The 17,704-nt window shown below is 36.3% G+C and overlaps 1 protein-coding gene across 2 annotated transcripts in view; it reads left to right on the top strand.

Annotated features, from left to right (window-relative positions):
• Nucleotides 1–17,704, top strand: part of ANGPT1 (angiopoietin 1) — a 250,086-nt gene that overhangs the window by 142,267 nt on the left and 90,115 nt on the right. For both annotated transcript variants that reach the window (XM_060127346.1, XM_060127345.1), the window contains exon 2: nucleotides 10,777–10,932. In XM_060127346.1, the coding sequence (XP_059983329.1) occupies nucleotides 10,777–10,932 (156 nt within the window). The remainder of the gene's footprint in view (nucleotides 1–10,776; nucleotides 10,933–17,704) is intronic.

The raw sequence follows: 17,704 nt of genomic DNA, 5'->3' as shown, positions 1-17,704 counted from the left end.
CTAATTCATTGTAATGATAATTAGGGCACCCTTCCAATAACACTTGAGATGTAACAAGCATCACTAGGGCACCAAAATGGTCTTTGTGAAAGAAGAAACAATGTCCAGTGTCTGTCATCCTTTGGTCAAAGTGAGGAAAAATGGGGATTTTATTTCATTTATAAGATGTCAGCAATCACTGTCCCTTTCTTATGCTTTGAATAACTATTTCCAGCCTACTAACCTTTCTAGTACTTAGACCAAAGGTAATTTAAATAAAAACTACTCAACAAATATTATTCAGGAAAAATTAGACCTCACACAGAATGCTTTGGAATGTGTATTATACAATGACTTTGACAGTTTTATGACTGTACAAACTTCTTGTACATTCCATTGAGGAATCCCCTATTGTAGGAAAAATACATACATGCACACATGCTCTTACCATTAATTTTGCCACATTTAAGCAGATAAAAGTTAGTTTAAAAACGCCATCATAAACTTAAGAGATATTATAGAAGATAAGGAAGACAAATAGAACAACTGTATTTCAAAAAAAGAAACAGCATGTGTGGGAAAGTAATAGCCTAAAAAGTCAGAATGTTGAACAGCGGGGTTTTATTGGAATAAGGTTAGATTTTAAGTGCTAATACCTTGCAATTTTATATGAAATACCAGAGTAAAATGATGGCATTTTTCTACCTACTAGTGATATTCCTGAAAATCTATAAATTCCTTCATTATTAAGGCTTTTGAATTTTTGTTAGTGTGTATCTTATATCATATGCTGAGTACTTAGATTTCATTATTTGTCTTGCAGTGTTTTCATTTAACACAGGAGGTTTCCCTTAAAAAAATGAACATCATAAGTTACTTGTTTGTATCACTGCCGTTTGTCATAGGAGGAAAAAAATGTAGTTTACAGAAGATGTTTCTTAGAATTATTCTGTGGAGTCTCTTTTACCCTATCAGTTGCCCACAACCTACCATCTGTTGGGGTGGTCTCTAGTTCAGATGTCAGAGCTCTTTCTTTTTAAGTGAACCAGAATGCATTTTATGTAATGTGGGGGGGGGGTTAAATTTCATTCCAGATAAGAAACTAAAAAGCATTAAATTAAAGGAATTTACGTTTGCAATTTTCTGTTTGAAACAGTATGTTCTTTAGTTTAAAAACTATCACTTTCACTGATACAAAACCCATGTATACAAAATTGCTTTGTGGTTCTTCCCTTTTTTCTGTCATCTAAGTGTAAATTCAGAATTTGGGAGAAAGGTTTCGTAGTTGCTTGGCAGATACTGAAGCTGTCCATGACTGTTTAACAGGCATTATCTATACTGATTAAATCTGACATAAAACATACCTCATCCAGAGGAAAGTGATGCATTAGTTATTTTACTTGAATCTTTAATGAAGTAAACTACAATGAAATGAACAGAACCACAAAGTGTGAATGTAAAATCTGAAACGTGTAGGTTGAGAGTATAAGAATATATGTGTGTGAGAGCATATGTGTGAAAATAAATACACAACATATATATATACACACACACAGAAATGCACTTATATGTTTTATTAAAGGGGTAAATTTTATGCTTAGTGTGTTTGAAAATTTAGTTAAGTGCTAAGGAATTATCTGCCTGAGCTTTCTAATGAATCTCACATTAAAAATCTGATAGCATGCCCTTGCCCTGTGTTTGTGGCCTCAGTGGCATGCCCATGCTTCTGACTGATTTATCTCTTGATTTCCTGAACAGTACATTTCAAGAGATGGTCAGGAAAGTCACCTCACCTTACCTAAGCAAGCACAGTTCCTTGCATGCTGTCATAGTCTTTCTGGCTTCCTTCTTTATCCCCGCATCCTCCAGGTTTTCCAGACCACATTTTTGTGCATTAAGGCAGACATAAGAAATTTGTGCCCTCCCTGCCACATTCATTTGGGATTGCTTCTGGGAAGATGTCCTTGATTCCCTCATTTAGAAGAGTCATTCCTTCCTTCATCCTACCCCAGCAGGCAGGAAGGACATTTGTACCTTCATTCCAGCACTTGTATCACACTTACATTATAAACAGTCTTGATCAGCAGAGTCAAGTTTTACTCATTCTTTTGCTTTCATTGTATAGTCCAGTGATTAACACATGGCTCCTTTTCAATGTGTTTGCTGGATTTTACTTAATTTAAATAATTACCCATAACAGAGATGATTGAGAAAAGGAAAGTAGGGAAGATACAGGAAGACAAGATAGGATTATGTGGTCCCATGAGTGAGGATATTTGTCTTCAGACCTATCTACTTTTGCATCATTTACATTGGTCCCATTGACATTCAAAAAGACCTCACTGAAGGTTGGTAATGTGATATTTCATACTTTCAGGAACAAATATAACTAAAAGTGAAAAGTTTCCTTGAGGAGAAAAAATTTGAACTGATATTGAAAATCAGGACCTAACCGAGGAGAAGGGAGGATGAGGTAGAAAAGGAACCTTCCCATCAGAACAAATTATATGCAAAGGCATGGAAGCAAAAGAAAATAATGTATGTTTGGAAAAAGGCAAATAATTTGGTAGGTCTGGAGCATAAGGTACATGTAGGGAGAGGGAAACCAAGTCTGGATCATAAGGACTCTTCATTGCTGATTAAGGAGTTGTGACTTTAGCTGCAGGTGGTGGAAGCTACTGAAAGAGTTTAAGAAGTGGCGTGGCAAGGCCAAATCTGTGTTTTAGATCGATCAAATCCTTTGGTTATGCCACGAATGACAGATTGGAGGAAGCAAGTCTGGATTCTGGAGACCAGTTATTAGGCCATTAACAAATCCAGAAGAAAAATGACAAGAGTCTGCCCTAAGTCAGTGCCAGTGAGGATAAAAAGATATGGCAGAGAGAAGGGGAAGAGGAGAGAGGGATGGACCTAGGCACCCTTCAGGAAACAGAAGCAACGCAATCTGGTGCTGATTAAATACAGAAAATGAAGATAAGGAATAGTCAAAGATGCTTCCTGTGACTTGGATGAATGGGAAGGTGGTGGTAGTGCCATTCATTGACATAAGAAACATAAGAAGATAGCCAGGTTGTGTTGGAGGAAGGCAAGGAATATATTTTGGGCAGAATGGTGCCTGGAGATTAAGGGAATCAGAGGTTCTAGCTCTTTATCTTAAAACAGATGTGCGTGCTATAGAGATTTGATCCATGACTTTTCTGTTGTGTTCCTGTATCATTGTTTTCTAACTGCCACAAGGATATGTACTATATATTTTATAGACATAGATATATCCATCCATATTTTGATTTTCTATAATAAATAAAAATATTGCAGACTCCTGTGCTTTGTAAAGGATGTTTTAAATGAAGTAATTTGAGAGCTTCAAAAGATATTAAAAAGAATCTAAACCAGCCCTTCATTTCTATATGAAGATCTAAAACCCATTTGCTTAAGTGACTTGTCCAAGTTCACAGAGTAAATCAACAATAGTACCTGGATTAAAACACAGATAACCTGACTCCTGGCTGAGTGTGTTATTTACATTTCATCTCCCTTTAAAAAATGTAAAGAGAAAAATTAAGCAGACATTTATAAATATTTTTAAAGTTTCGTGACTCTGACTTTTCCTGTGTGTGAAAAGGTGGGATGTAAAAGAGAGGTTCCAGGCTAGTGAGGTGTGTTTTGGTGCAGGAAACATCTCATCTGTTTATGTGAAGAGAGAATGATTTTCCTGGGTCCTGACACAACTATGGGGCACTATATGTGAAATGGCAACTTTCAGCAGCCACAAAAATGTGGTCTTAAAAGAGTCATAACCAAGAAAATGATTGAAGAAGAATTTATTCATATGGGATTTTTCTGGGGTACTGTTGAAGTTAGCTTCTCCATATGCCTCAGCAAGGGTGTTGCTGTTACTCTTTTGGAGGGGATATAACAAACGTCCCCCCAACATTATTAATTTCAGTAGCCGAGAGCTTCTTCTTATCAAAAAGAGATAAGAATATTTACAGGAAGAAATATAGTCAGAGGTAAACTCCAGAGTATTCACCGTCTATTGAAATGACCCATCTAATAAGCATTTATTTCCGACACGACTCAACCCTTTGTATTGGTAATACCTGGTACCAGACTTAGTGCGTAGGATGCGTTCATCACATATTTGCTAGGACTGAAGTGAACTGATGTAGGGTTAATAAGCCTGAACTAATATAGAGTCTGGTCTCAGTGTTTTCCATTTGTGGGGTGATGCATAGGGAGAATAAAATCAGGGGGAGACTGAGGCTCATTGACTAAGGAGCAGCTAGTGGGCATTAGTGCTGGAAAGCAAGGGTAGAGTCCAGAAAGCAAAGTTAAAACCCCCAAAACTGCTAAGCATGAATTAGTATTGTGAAAGGGTAGCCTCAAATCAGGAGCCATCAGAAGTAAAGCAAGTAGCAGGAAACAAGGGATAGGAAAAGAAATGTGGGGTAGGCCAGCAATACCAGCAGCCGTTGTTGTTGACTCAGCCTGCTGATGTTAAGTCTGAGTTTCCCACACACTGAGTGACCACAGCCTGACATCTGACATTAATTAGTTGTTTCACCTTGCTTTCTATAACCTCTCTGAACCTCAGTCACCACGACTATAAAATGAGATTCTTGGAGCTCATAATATTTAATGTCTCTGCCAGCTCACTTATTCTAATGGTTTTCTTTCTTCTGTAAGTAGTATTCTTTCAGATACTGAAGTGAAAAGCGGGATGCATGTCACACATATCAGTACAAAAGCTGTTTCAGATGTCAGCTAAGTAGATTTATTGTCTATAAAGACGATTAATTATACTTTGCCATTTCATAAAAAAACAGTATACTGGAAATTCTAATAATAGAAATTCTAGCAAATAATATATTTGGCCTCAGCCTTCTTTTTTATAAAACCATAAACCTAGATTTGGTTGCATTTTCAGGATTGCCACGGATTTATGAAACAATGATATTTGATAAAAGCATCAATATTTAAGGCTTTTTTTTTACATTGCTTTACCTTTTTATTGCTTTCCCATATTTACCCTTTTACTTTATTTCATGGTTGTTTTGCCATAACTGAGTAATACCATATGCAGCAACATTCAATGAGAGTCCACTTAATCTACAACATATTTTAAGTGAACAATGCCTTTGTCAATTTTTATAGGGCTTAAAATGTTATTTTCTTAAGAATTACATGGGGAAATTCTGTTCTTTGTGCTTTAAGATAAGCTGTCGTTTAAGAGATTTAAGAGATTCCTTGAAGTGACCTCTTGAAGTGAAATGATAGAGAATGCGTTTCACATGCAAGACATATCATAATCTCACACAGATTTTGGTTCTCATGAACATGAAGTGGCAAGAATTTTGAGGGCCCAGTAAGAGATCTTTCCCAGAACTCTCTTTTGTAGTGGAAAATGATAGCATTAATTCTCTACTCGTCATTGGGCAAAAGACATGGGTGTGCAATTTATGAGTGAACTACAAATGGATGATAATCTTCACTTCTTAAAAATATTTTTTTCTCTATTTAATAATGCTACTTGTCATACAGTGGACTGTACATTTCCTTTCTCACCACCTATTAACATTTCCTAGGATATTACAGCCATCAATCACTGTGAAAATAATTAAATAAAAAAATGAAAAATTATCTGTCTTTGGACAGTTTCACGTCATCCATTCTGTAGCCTTCAATTTATGTATTCCCTGCATGAATATTGTGTGTTTACCAGAATTTGTCTGTGACATTTGTGATAGTGTGCTTGTGCTTGATGGGTGACCATCCTATAAAAGGAGCATATCCTGAGGGGCCATCTAGCTTCTTTCAAAGCAGCGTAACAGCTCTACCGCAACTTATTATGTGATCACAGATGATTTGCTTAACTTCTGGAGCCTGTTTCCTTATCAGTGAAATGAGAAAAAATAATAGAGTGGCTGGATTGTTACAAGTAGTCAGTGAGATATATCTTTGTAAAACCTGGTACATAACCTAGCTTTGGTAGAGGCTTAGCATATTGTCGTTGTTATTACCTTTGTTATATTTAACAAAGTAGTTTGTAAGAAATAAAATCAGAGGAAGAAGACACACATATTATTATAAACTGCATACTAAGAAAAAAAGGTAGGCGTTGATGAGAGGATTTTTAATGACCCATTGTATTAAAAGTGCTAGCAAAGTGAACTTTCCAAATACCTGGCCCTAGACCTCTCACCTCATCTCAAATTAATTTGGCCTCTAATGTGGTGAAGCAGAGTGAAGTAATCACCCTCTAATGTTGCATGTTTTTCTAAAAGGAAAAAGTAAATGAATTTTCAATGAGCTGGCTAAAACTGAGATCAGTAAATCAATTTAACCAGTCAATCAAATAGCCAACCAATCCAACAACGAAACAGTTCCCATAACTCTAAGGTTAGTGGAACGTCAGAAGATAGATTTGAGTCCTTTCATTTCTAACAAGACACCTAAGGCCTCTGAGCCTCAATTTCTTAAACCATAAATGGAGTCAATACTTCCCTTGTAACGTTGGTATAAGAATCAAGTCAGACAGTGTATGAAAGCTCTTTGTAAACACTAAATCACTTTACAAATGTAACATTATTTCCTTACGTTAAAATCATCGTTTACCATTTATTATGTCCTTTCAAATCACATCCTCCATCCTCTTACTAGTTTTTTGGCCAATACTTTATAAAACTCTGGAGTCAGACACTGAGACTGACAGTATAGTCAAATAATTTTATGATTCAGATTGGGAATCTCCTACTTTATAACCCATTAGCTCTTGTGGTCAGCAAATTCTAAGCTTAAGATTCACATCTTAGATGTTTATAAAACGTTGAACCTTGAAGTAGCCATCATATTCTGTAAACATATTTTGAAACCAGTACAGAATATATGAAGACAATCAAATTTGTTACAAGTCTTTTCTGAACCTGGCTAGTATAGCACATGAAGATGGATTTCACAGTTATACATCTACAGAGGAATGTTTAGAGATTAAGATGAAAGTAGTCCTCCTTATTAATCACACATTGTATATTTGACTTCTGCCTCTCTCCTCAGCCTTTAAATCAACTACATCTGGTTTTTGCTACTTCAGTGTGCCATTACCTTTTGCATTAAAAAGCAGTTACTCTTAGAGCAGCCCCATTTGATTAAAAAATAATTAGCTAGAGTTAGATTCATGTTACTCATCATGACAGCCCAAATAAGAATTTTAGGATAGGTTGGAGACCTACTTTATTTCTACAACAGGGTCAGCAGAATTGGGAAGCTCTTTGTGATAAATACTGGCATAAAGCAGATATTTTGCTTTGCTGGTGTTAATTTTTACAGTTTTTTTTAAAAAAGCACAATAATACAGAATAGATGAATAGATAGTATCTAACAGAGATAGGACCACAAAGCAGCTGAACGTTGATATAATAGTCGCTCTATGCCAGAGGGTGTCCTCCTCTGTGGAGACTGGGGCACGTGATTATTATTACACCCAGAGCAAATCAAAGTCTGGGAACTGACTCCACTAACCAACTGAATAAGAAATTGATATGTAATTATCAAGCACATCTGTATTGGAGCTCACTGATTAGTGAACTTTCTCTCAGGAGAGAAATCTGCATAGGAAACCAAGTTGTTATTTGAAATTTCTTGGTAACCAGGGAATCTGGCATAGAATAATTTGATGGTCTAAATCACTTTTACTCAAGGAAATTGCCATTTTGTGAACAAGGTAAGAAGCTAGGACCAGAATGTAAATTAAAGCATTGGAGCATTACTTTCTTTATATATATATATATATATATATATATATATATATATATATATATATATATATATATATATACACACACACACATATGCATATACAAACACACACATACCCCCCCACACACACACACCAGTGTGCTTAGCAACATAGATAATTTGCATTCTGCTATAATTTTCTTATCTCATAGAAGACTGTTCATAAATAGTTCTGATATAGGCAGTTATTCTGTGGACCACACTTTGAGAAGCATTGCTCTTTGCCTGAATCAGAATTACGCTAGGAAGTTTTAAAAATATATAGTTTCCTAGTACATACCCTTGAAAATTCTGATTCAAAGTTCTGGTGTGTTGCACCTCCATCTGCATTTTTAAAATGCTCCCCATGCAGTTTGGATAAACACACAAGGTTTAGCACCTATGTAATAAAATGCATAGGGTAATTAAGTAGTGTTTAAGATGAAAAGGTTAGAGGTTAAAAACCTGGGTTTTGACACTGGGGGTGCCAAATTCTTGTTTGTTCTTGAGCAAGTTGTGGATTTTCTAAGCCTCGGTAGTCTTACCTATAAACGGCTATAACAATACCTACCATATAAAGTTGTTGTGAGATTTAAGCGCTTTTGTGAAAGGAAAGCACTTAGCTCAGTGCCTGCCACATGGTAGACAGTGGATAAATGTCAGCTGTAAATGGTAGGTATCATCTCCATGATGGAGACTTATCTGCCATTTTTGAGAATATACACATTTATATAAAGCCCCAAATTCCCTGGATAAGCAAGGAACATACTGCTAATGTGTGCCTGTCTGAGGCTTCCTTCGCTAAGCATCCATCAGATTTATCAGTCAAGACTTTTTTGGTTTTATTAGAAACTAAATCAATGTGATTGACGCAAAAGAAAAAAAAAAAGTGGGCTGCTCAAGGGGACATCACAGAATTTATAACTGAATGTCCAAGGGTGGATCTGGCTAAAAACATGACAGGAGGTGCTCTAAAAGTATCCTTCTATCTGTATCACCTGGGCTACGTATCTATCTTTCTGACTTAGCCTCATTCTTAGACTGACTCTAGTTTTGTGATGGCAAAATGGGGCATCAACAGTGTCAGGCATATATGTTACCAGCTTACCACAGAGGAAAAGGAAGTTCTTTTGTAGGCTAGTTAGACAAAATTGCATAACTGAGACTTCCTGGCCTTGCTCACAGTACCTTTCCATTCTTGAACAATTTATTCTCTCTAAGCAGGAGCAGAGCATTCTGATTGTCAGGCTCAAACATGTACCTTACCCTGAAGTTAGGGTGGGACAGCTCCACCCAAAGCATTTGTTCTGAAGGAGGAAAAGACAATTTCCAAAAAGAAAGTTAAGGGAAGTTATTTAGAAAAGAGGGAACATATGATGCAGAATCTAAAACGATAGATGTCTGTTACTCCAACCCACCCTCCTTTCCTCTACCCTTCCACTGTTGTTAAAATATGTTAGTTCAGTTGGAATAAAGCCAAGATTAAATTTACCCTAGAGACCTTAAGTTTTGTTAAGATAATTTCCAGATATGTGTTCTAATCTATTTTGTATTTGTTTTAGAATAAATTTTTGTGAGTTGAAACTTTCCCCCTACTTCTAATTTGGGAAGGGGACTTGAAAGGTTGAAGGGGAGTTACCTTATATTGACCAAGAACAAAGTCAGAACTTATTAATAACAATGTGAGTTTGATTCTGACCTTTCATTTTCTTTAGCTTGGGACAGACTCATGTTTGATAAATAGAATAAGCAAGAAATGTTGTTAGAAAGTGAACTGCCAAAGTTACAAAGAAGAATTTAGTTTTAAGCTATGTTTATTACATGACAATAGTGTTACTATAGATTATAAAATAGTGGATGTATTTTGGTTCACTAAATCAGTAAAAATCACGTAGCTGTTAATAATTTGGAACCCAGCTTATGAAGCACGACTTGGCAGAACTATCAAGTGGTTAGCAGTGTTGGTATGAAAGTTAAGGACTTCAGCACTCAAATCCAAGTCTGGCTGTTTTTGTGGTGTGTGGCCTTGGACCGGACTTCTCTGGGATGCAGTTTCCCCTTATGTGTAATTGGGTAATAAAATGTAGTCACCACACAGTTGTGGGGGAGAATTAAGTGCACTGACAGGGAAGTGCAGGCTTCTTTCTGTATTTTTCAAGCATATGAAAAATATCCTCAGTTTTATTCTCCCAAGTGCCTAACGGGCTCCCTCATAGTAAGTCACTTAATAATTCTTCTTGCCCCCTATGGTACCATTTATTTTACAACCATAATATTCTCTAAGGTGGCACCATAAAGGACTAAACATTCCCCAAGGCAAGAAGGGCAAATGCTGCTTTATGGACCATATTTTCAGTGCCTTTTTTTGAGCTTGCAAAGGAGCACTGATCATAGTTTTAGCTAGCTCTGAGGCTCTGCAGCTCATTTCATATGCTGTTGCCTATACGTTAAGATTCCCTTAAAGGCTTGTGTTTTGGGTATCTGCCCCCCTCCCACTCCTTGTCCCATTTCCCTAACCCAGCATGGTCTTTTATTTTTCATTACAGAGGAGGCTGAATATTTCTCAGAGATAAGTGTTCAATACGGTATAATGAAAAGACCAGAGAACCAAGATTTAGATTTAAATTGTTGTGCTAACTCTGCTGAATTTTTGCTGGTGACCTTAGGCTCATCGTTGACCTTCTCTAATTCTGTTTCCTCAGCTATAAAATAAAAAGAACAGTGAGGTCATCTCTGCTTAACTCTCTATCTTTGCTGTAAGGATTAAATGAGAAAGCACTATCCAAGTGTGAATTTTCATTGTGATTGTGTTGATTATATATGTGCATCAGTATATTATGGGTTTGTTAGCAACTGTGTTCCTGTGTGCTCTGCTTCCATTTCCCCAGCTCCCAGAGATGCTGAGGATTCCTGCCAGATGGCTGATTTGCCAGCTGTGTCTTGTTTTATCATTGTAAATATTACATGCTTCAACTGAAAGACTTTGCTTATAATGTAGTATGTTTTGTCCTTTATCTCTTGCAGATTGAGAATTACATTGTGGAAAATATGAAGTCGGAGATGGCTCAGATACAGCAGAATGCAGTTCAGAACCACACAGCCACCATGCTCGAGATAGGGACCAGCCTCCTCTCTCAGACCGCAGAGCAGACCAGAAAGCTGACAGATGTTGAGACCCAGGTACACCCCTGAGCCAGAGTCGTCAAACTCTTAACCCAGATGATTTTTTTTCCTTTAAGTTACTCCATAAACACAGAGCACATTTCAGCACTGGGATTGGGGAAACATACACATTTTTGTTTATTGGTAATAACAACAATGACTGCCTGACATGCTATGCATGTTTCTTTTGATTTCATGAGAGTTGGTATATTTAGCTTTGTATGTGCTTGCAAAAACAGGACTAGGACTGTTTGTATGTGCTTCCAAAAACAGGCAAAGGACTTAATCAGCATGTAAATTTCAAATAAACACTTCAGCTACCAACTGTGATATGATATATGTCAAACAGAATAACCATTTGTGTCAAATTGGTGCCTTTGATGTACATTTTTGACCTGTCCTGTTTTATCTCCAGTAGTACTCTAACAGTAATGGCACCTGCAGAGGTTTTGTGCAGTCAGTGGATAGGAAGGAAAACCCCAAATAAACTGATCTGGAATGTGCAGATTTTATTTTTATTCAGCATGATTTTATAATGAGAAGTCAATTAAAACTCTTCGTGTATATGTATATATACATACATATACATACATATATATATATATATATATATATATATATTACCCTACTCTGGACAATGATATTTTTATGCACAAATCAGTAAAATTCCTTTTAACTATCACTGTCACAAGCCTACCATTACAGTTTAATGAAAATATTATTTTTGATGACTGGAAGATGATCTCTTGGTTCCCTTTTAACCATGGAAATGGTTATTCCTGTTACCATTCTGAAATCCAGAGGATGATTCTGTCTCAATGTAATAGTTAATTTCTGGAATCAAAGGTGAAGTATACTGTTAAAAGATAAACTGAGGCACGTTAAAATTTTCAAGAGTTTGAGTGAACATTGATTCATATTGGGCAGCACCTAACTGAAAGTATTTAGCTCTACTGCAGGAGCTTAGGGAAAAGTTTTAATAGAGAAGATGCAGAAGCAAAGCAAGGAAATTATTTGATTGGCTGTAGCTTAAGCAGTTGCCTTATTTGGGAAAGCCTAGTTGGCTGTTTGTGATTGGTTGTTCTTAAATTTTACTTTCTTAGATTCAAGTGCATTGAGTCTGGCTTAGATTTTGCTTTGCTTATGTAGGTTACCAAGACATTAAAGCCATCTCTAATGGCCTTTAATGTTTAACTCTTTTAACAGTATAAATTCAAAAATAATATGCACCCTTTTTTCTATTTTGTGTCATTTGTGTTAATGGCATCACATAGATCAAATGTTGATATTTAAAGAGACATAACAATAATAATTTACATGGATAGAGCATTTTATATTATGCAAACCACTTTCCAATGGACAAATGATGTTTGTGAAGACTGTTTAGAACAGAAAGTTTGAATGATTTTCTCACATTGATACAGCTAGTGAATTGAACTTGGTACTCAAAATGATTCATACTCATTTCTTTCTCTGTCCTCCTTGATTAGTAATACTAATAATTATCTAATTGAATAAGAGCTTAAATGTGGATCACATTGGAACAATAAATCACATAGGCTTTGGAAAATAATTTTTGTTGCACACAATCATCAGATAATTATGGGGGATGAGGAAGGGAAAATTACGTATTATAACTAAAAATTATGAGACTATGTAATCTATTATCATCACACTGAGCAAGCTTGTTGATCTATGAACCAAGCTTGCTCAGTGGTGTGAAGCTTCTTGTGGTATGAATAATGTGTGTCCTCTCTTATTTTTACTAGAACTGAATGCTCACCATCTCCTACAAAGCATTCTATATATTCAAAGACTGAAATACACAATTAATATTACCCTACTTAGTTGAACATTTGAAATTTTTATGCATTTCTTTTATAAGTTTTATGACATACATGGCAGCATTTTGTTTCATTTTTTTCCATCCCCAAAATTGAGTTGTTTTTATTCTCTTTCCAACTGGGAATTGAAGTTGTTGGGGAAAAAAATCCCATTGTCAGCATACCAATCTCCAAACTGTTAAGATGCATGCTATGTAAAATTTTAAGAGATAACAACTTGTTCTGCATCCTTAAGGCTAAGAGATGTGTACTTTATGGACAATAGCACAGAAAATTCATAGAAAATAAACCTATTCCCTATATAGAGCAGCTAAAGTTGAATAGTCATTAAAGGCTAATGAAAATTTATTAGATGCTCCAAGAAGAATTTTAATATAGCTGAAACTTGGAAAACATCTCAAAAATCACAAATCCATCAGAACTTGCAATGAGAGGAAGGTGGAGATAGATTGTCTGACAGTGGCTCGGACAAACTAGGTCCTACCTTAAGAGTGAATCCTGGCTGTTCTTTTCATCTTCATTTTAATATCTTCTAATCATCTCTGCTATTCATAGCTGTGATGCTCCCACGCTTTTTCATGTGAATGTATATCCATGAGGTGCTTATTTGAACCTTTGCAACAGTACATCATCTACTTAGACCTAATCATTCAAGTGCACTCAAGTTCTGATGCAAGGCCAAGTTCACAAAGTGAATCCTGGATTATTCCTTAATCTCAAAATGCTCTAGTCTTTAATAATAAGCATTTATAAACCAATAGATCCTTTAGGGCTATCCAGGCATGCTCCCACGTTTTTCCTCCCATATTCATTCTACTTTGTTTCTCGTTGGTAAGTGCTGCTTTTCCTAAACTGATTTCAGGTCCTCAGTTATTTTAGGAATTCATGCCAATGGTTTTGCAGTATATTTTAGTGCCCTAGCTTTCACATGATGTTGTTATAAAGATAAGTAACTTAGTGCTTTCTAGTCCTCTGCTGACCTTCTTGACTTGAATTTAACAAAAGGTGGTAGAGCCTTAGTTTTATTGCAGTGGCACTTGAAAATATTCTTGTGCCCAATAGGCATCATGATCAGAAAAGAGACAGAGAATGAGTATATCTAAGTAACCCTGCTGGTCATGGTGGTGAGATCAGGAACCAGCACTGGGCCTGTTCCTTCCTCCTTAGTTCAGCTTGCAGTGTTTTTCTTACTCTCTTATCAGTTCATACCAATATCTCCTCTCCTTCCAGTTCCTCTTTCCAAGTGTGCAGTATAAAGGGCTTAGTTTCAGACATTATTCATGTCCCTTCCTGTAGTGTGAATCTATTTCTGACTTCTTCCTCAGGCCAGTTTTGATTAGAGGTACACTAGTAGACAAAAAATGACATTAAAATTTACCTCTAATAATCTGAGCTTGACTCTTTTTTAAGCAATTTTACATTTATTAGCTTTTTAATAATTTTTTAAAAACTTGATGGGGTGTAGGTACTATTATCTTCCCTTGTTTAAAAATGTGAAAACTGAAACTCAGAGAGGTAAAGCAACTTTCCCCAGGCGAAAATACTAGTAAATGTTAGAGGGAAGATTTGAACCCAGGCAGTCTGGCATGAGTCTACATGCTTTACCAGCTCTCTATCTGTACTGCCTCCCTCTTGTGATTCCTTTCTCTCTCAAAGGCTGCAGACACAACTTGGGTCCAAGCACAGGATAAAATGGAAATAAGATAAAGCAAATTAATGTGGGCCTAATAGTAGCAACTGAATGTTTTCTATAAATGATGAAGATGCAGCTGCTGCTGAAGGTACCACTAGGTATTGGCATTTTACCATGTGTCTGCACATCATTTCATGTAATCCTAGCATCCATTGTTGTCCTTGCTGCTTGCCGGCTGTGTAACTGTAGGGAAGTTCTATAGACACTGAGCTTACGTTTCCTTCAACTTCCAATGATTTATTTGGAGCCATAGTGTTAGAAATAGAATTTAATAAAAATTTTAAAGATATATTTTGAGTACCTCCTTGATGCAAGGTATTTTAATAGGTACTAAATAGAATACAACAATAAGTAAAAGTCTTTATCTTCAGTGAGCTTAATTGAGTTAATGTGACAAAACTTTTCTAAACCATTTCTTTCTTGACTTTCCATCAAGTTAATTAGCTATGGAACATTTCCCCACAGTTATAACAATGCATCTTTCCAGTCTCCTACTGTGGGGGGGGGGGCGGGGTGTAATAGACCAATGGTCCCAGCTGCTGTGCTCTGAAATCCATCACTGTGTTGGTACAGAGACCACAATTCTCAGGGGCCACTTCCAGCCAATGACACATTGTGGCAGTGATACTTAGACCCATTCCTGGGAGCTGCAGGACTCCACTGACGCATGACTTGGCTAAGGGCTCTCCATCAGCCTTGCCAAACTTTCGCACAACTTCCCTGCAGGCTAAAACTTCCAGTTAGCCTTACTCCCTTCCCTCTCTTCTTCACTGTGGTTCCATCTATATCCCAGTCAGAAGGTGACCCTAGCCAACTCTGGCTTCTTCCCAATTTTCTCTCACAGGCATGTCCCCTAATAAATTTCCTGCAAGTCTAATTCATCATCTGCTTCTTAGAGGTCACAAACTATCACACCTGTTGTTTGGACTTGACTCATACAATTATAAATTTAAGGCAGTCCAGGAACAATTTAATAAATGAGATTGAATCTCTAGGTGGAAACAGGTTTGAAAGGACAGAAAGGGCACCTCTCAAAGTTGAGCCACTATCTCTTTAACTTGATGAGAGGATAGTTGAATAAATATTTAACTTTGGCCTGATTGAAACAGCAGTAAAATAAATTTGCTAAAGGTCATCCAAGGAAAATACCCTGGTAATCAGTTTTCTCAAAAGGTCTGGAAAAAGTGTTTGATAACCCATTAGGAGAGAGCTCAGTGAACCATGATCCATAGGTCAAGTTCGAAATGCCATCTTTTTTTGTTAATAAAGTTTTATATGTTGTATATGGGTGCTTTCTCAATAAAACAGCAGAATTGAGTAGTTGCACCAGAGCCTGCCAAGACTAAGATATTTACTCTATGGCCCTTTACAGAAAAAACGGGCTAACACCTGCACCAAGAAACAAACTTCTAGAGAGCAGGGATTTTGTCTGTCTTGCTTACTGTTCTATCCTTAGGATTTAAAACAGTACTTGGTACACAGTAGGCTCTCAATAAATACTTATTGAATGATTAAATTCACTGATATTAGTCTCTTAGTTTCTGTATATTTCAGTCCAGTGCTCCCAAGCCAAGGGCAATGTCCTAAGGGTTGTGTGTTGATGGTAATATATACCCACGAATAGTGGATGGGTCAGAATAGGACTTTGAACAGAAGCAGCCTACTGCAAAGATGTTCTGACTGACTGAGAACACTGGATGAATGTATTTTCTCTGTACTCTGAGGAGCATGAGAAATTTGGCCATCTTCCTGCCTCGTAATGCTAGTGTAGCGTTGGGGTGAGTACTGGAGAGAAGTCAGATGCCCTCAGCCGCAACAAGCAGAAGATCTCCTGGTGATTGAAAGAAATCATTTTGATAGCAGTTGTTATTGACTGAGGGGAGATACCTTTCTTTTCCAGAGGGAAGCTACTTGTGTACAGCTGCATGAGCCTATGGGAAAGAACTCAGACTAGAGACAGATTACCTGGCTTCCATTATGACTCTACTGTGAATTAGCTCTGTTGGGCAAATTACTTCTACCCAAAATTTCTGCATCTGTAATACAAGAACTATCTCTACTAAACTCCATAACCCAGTGAGGTTATCATTATATTATAAATACATTATATGTTTATATATAATATAAATTAAAATATGCAATATAATTAAAATAATTATATATAGTATTATCTATATATTATTATGACTAAAATTAATAATTCTCCAAGGTTAACTAATTTTCACATTCAAATTTCCTCAATTTTTCTGCCAAAAATTTTATAGACATTTTACTTTTCAAGACTTAATAGTCCCTTTTAATTTGGAGTAATCTTACATTTTTAAAAATTGAGGTATAGTTGATTTACAGTATTATATGTTTCAGATGTACAACATAGTGATTCACAATTTTTAAAGATTATACTCCATTTATAGTTATTATAAAATATTGACTATATTCCCTGTGCTGTACAATATATCCTTGTGGTTTGTTTATACATAGTAGTTTGTACCTCTTAATCCCCTACCCCTATCTTGCCTCTCCTCACCTTCCCTCTCCCCACTGGTAACCACTAAATTGTTTTCTGTAACTGTGAGTCTGTTTCTTTTTTGTTATATTCACTAGTTTGTTTTATATTTTAGATTCCACATATAAGTGATAACATACAATATTTGTCTTTCTCTGTTTGACTTTCTTGTTTTTCTTGAGGTTTTGCTCTGTATACTGTCCCATATTCTTAAATTGTGTGAATATTTCTTTTACTCTTCCATCCACTGTACTTTTTTTTTAAACTGGAAATTAAGTCTACAGGCTTAATTAGGTTGAGTTGAACGTGGTGGTGGGAGTACTTTGTAGAATTACTGGTCACGTCCTATTCCATCTCATCAGGAGGCACAAATGCCAGCTTGCCACCCTCTCAGTGACGCTATTTTAACTTGGTGAGGGTAAAAGGCTCCATAGCTCTCCATTCCAATTGTCCATTTTCCCCTTGGAAATTAACAAGAAAACTGTAGGGTGATACTTTGTCACGTTGCCCATCACTGACCAAATAAATTATTTCATTGATTTTGTAAAATGGTGATCTAACTCTCATTCCATGTACATGTACCAGCCTTCATTCTTCTGTAAAAGTCTGATTGCCAGGACATCATACCTTGTGTTATACATATTTTTTTGAAAGACAGTTAAAGTAAAAGAAAACACAAACCTACAGCAAGGCTGATTGGAAAGTTAATATGCCAGTGAAAGAAATTTTCTTTCGTGGGAGATTTTC

Source organism: Lagenorhynchus albirostris, chromosome 17 (genome assembly GCF_949774975.1).
Source record: "Lagenorhynchus albirostris chromosome 17, mLagAlb1.1, whole genome shotgun sequence".
Lineage (NCBI taxonomy): Eukaryota > Metazoa > Chordata > Mammalia > Artiodactyla > Delphinidae > Lagenorhynchus > Lagenorhynchus albirostris.
The sequence above is the reverse complement of the archived record's forward strand: the minus strand, read 5'-3'. Positions and strand labels throughout refer to the sequence as shown.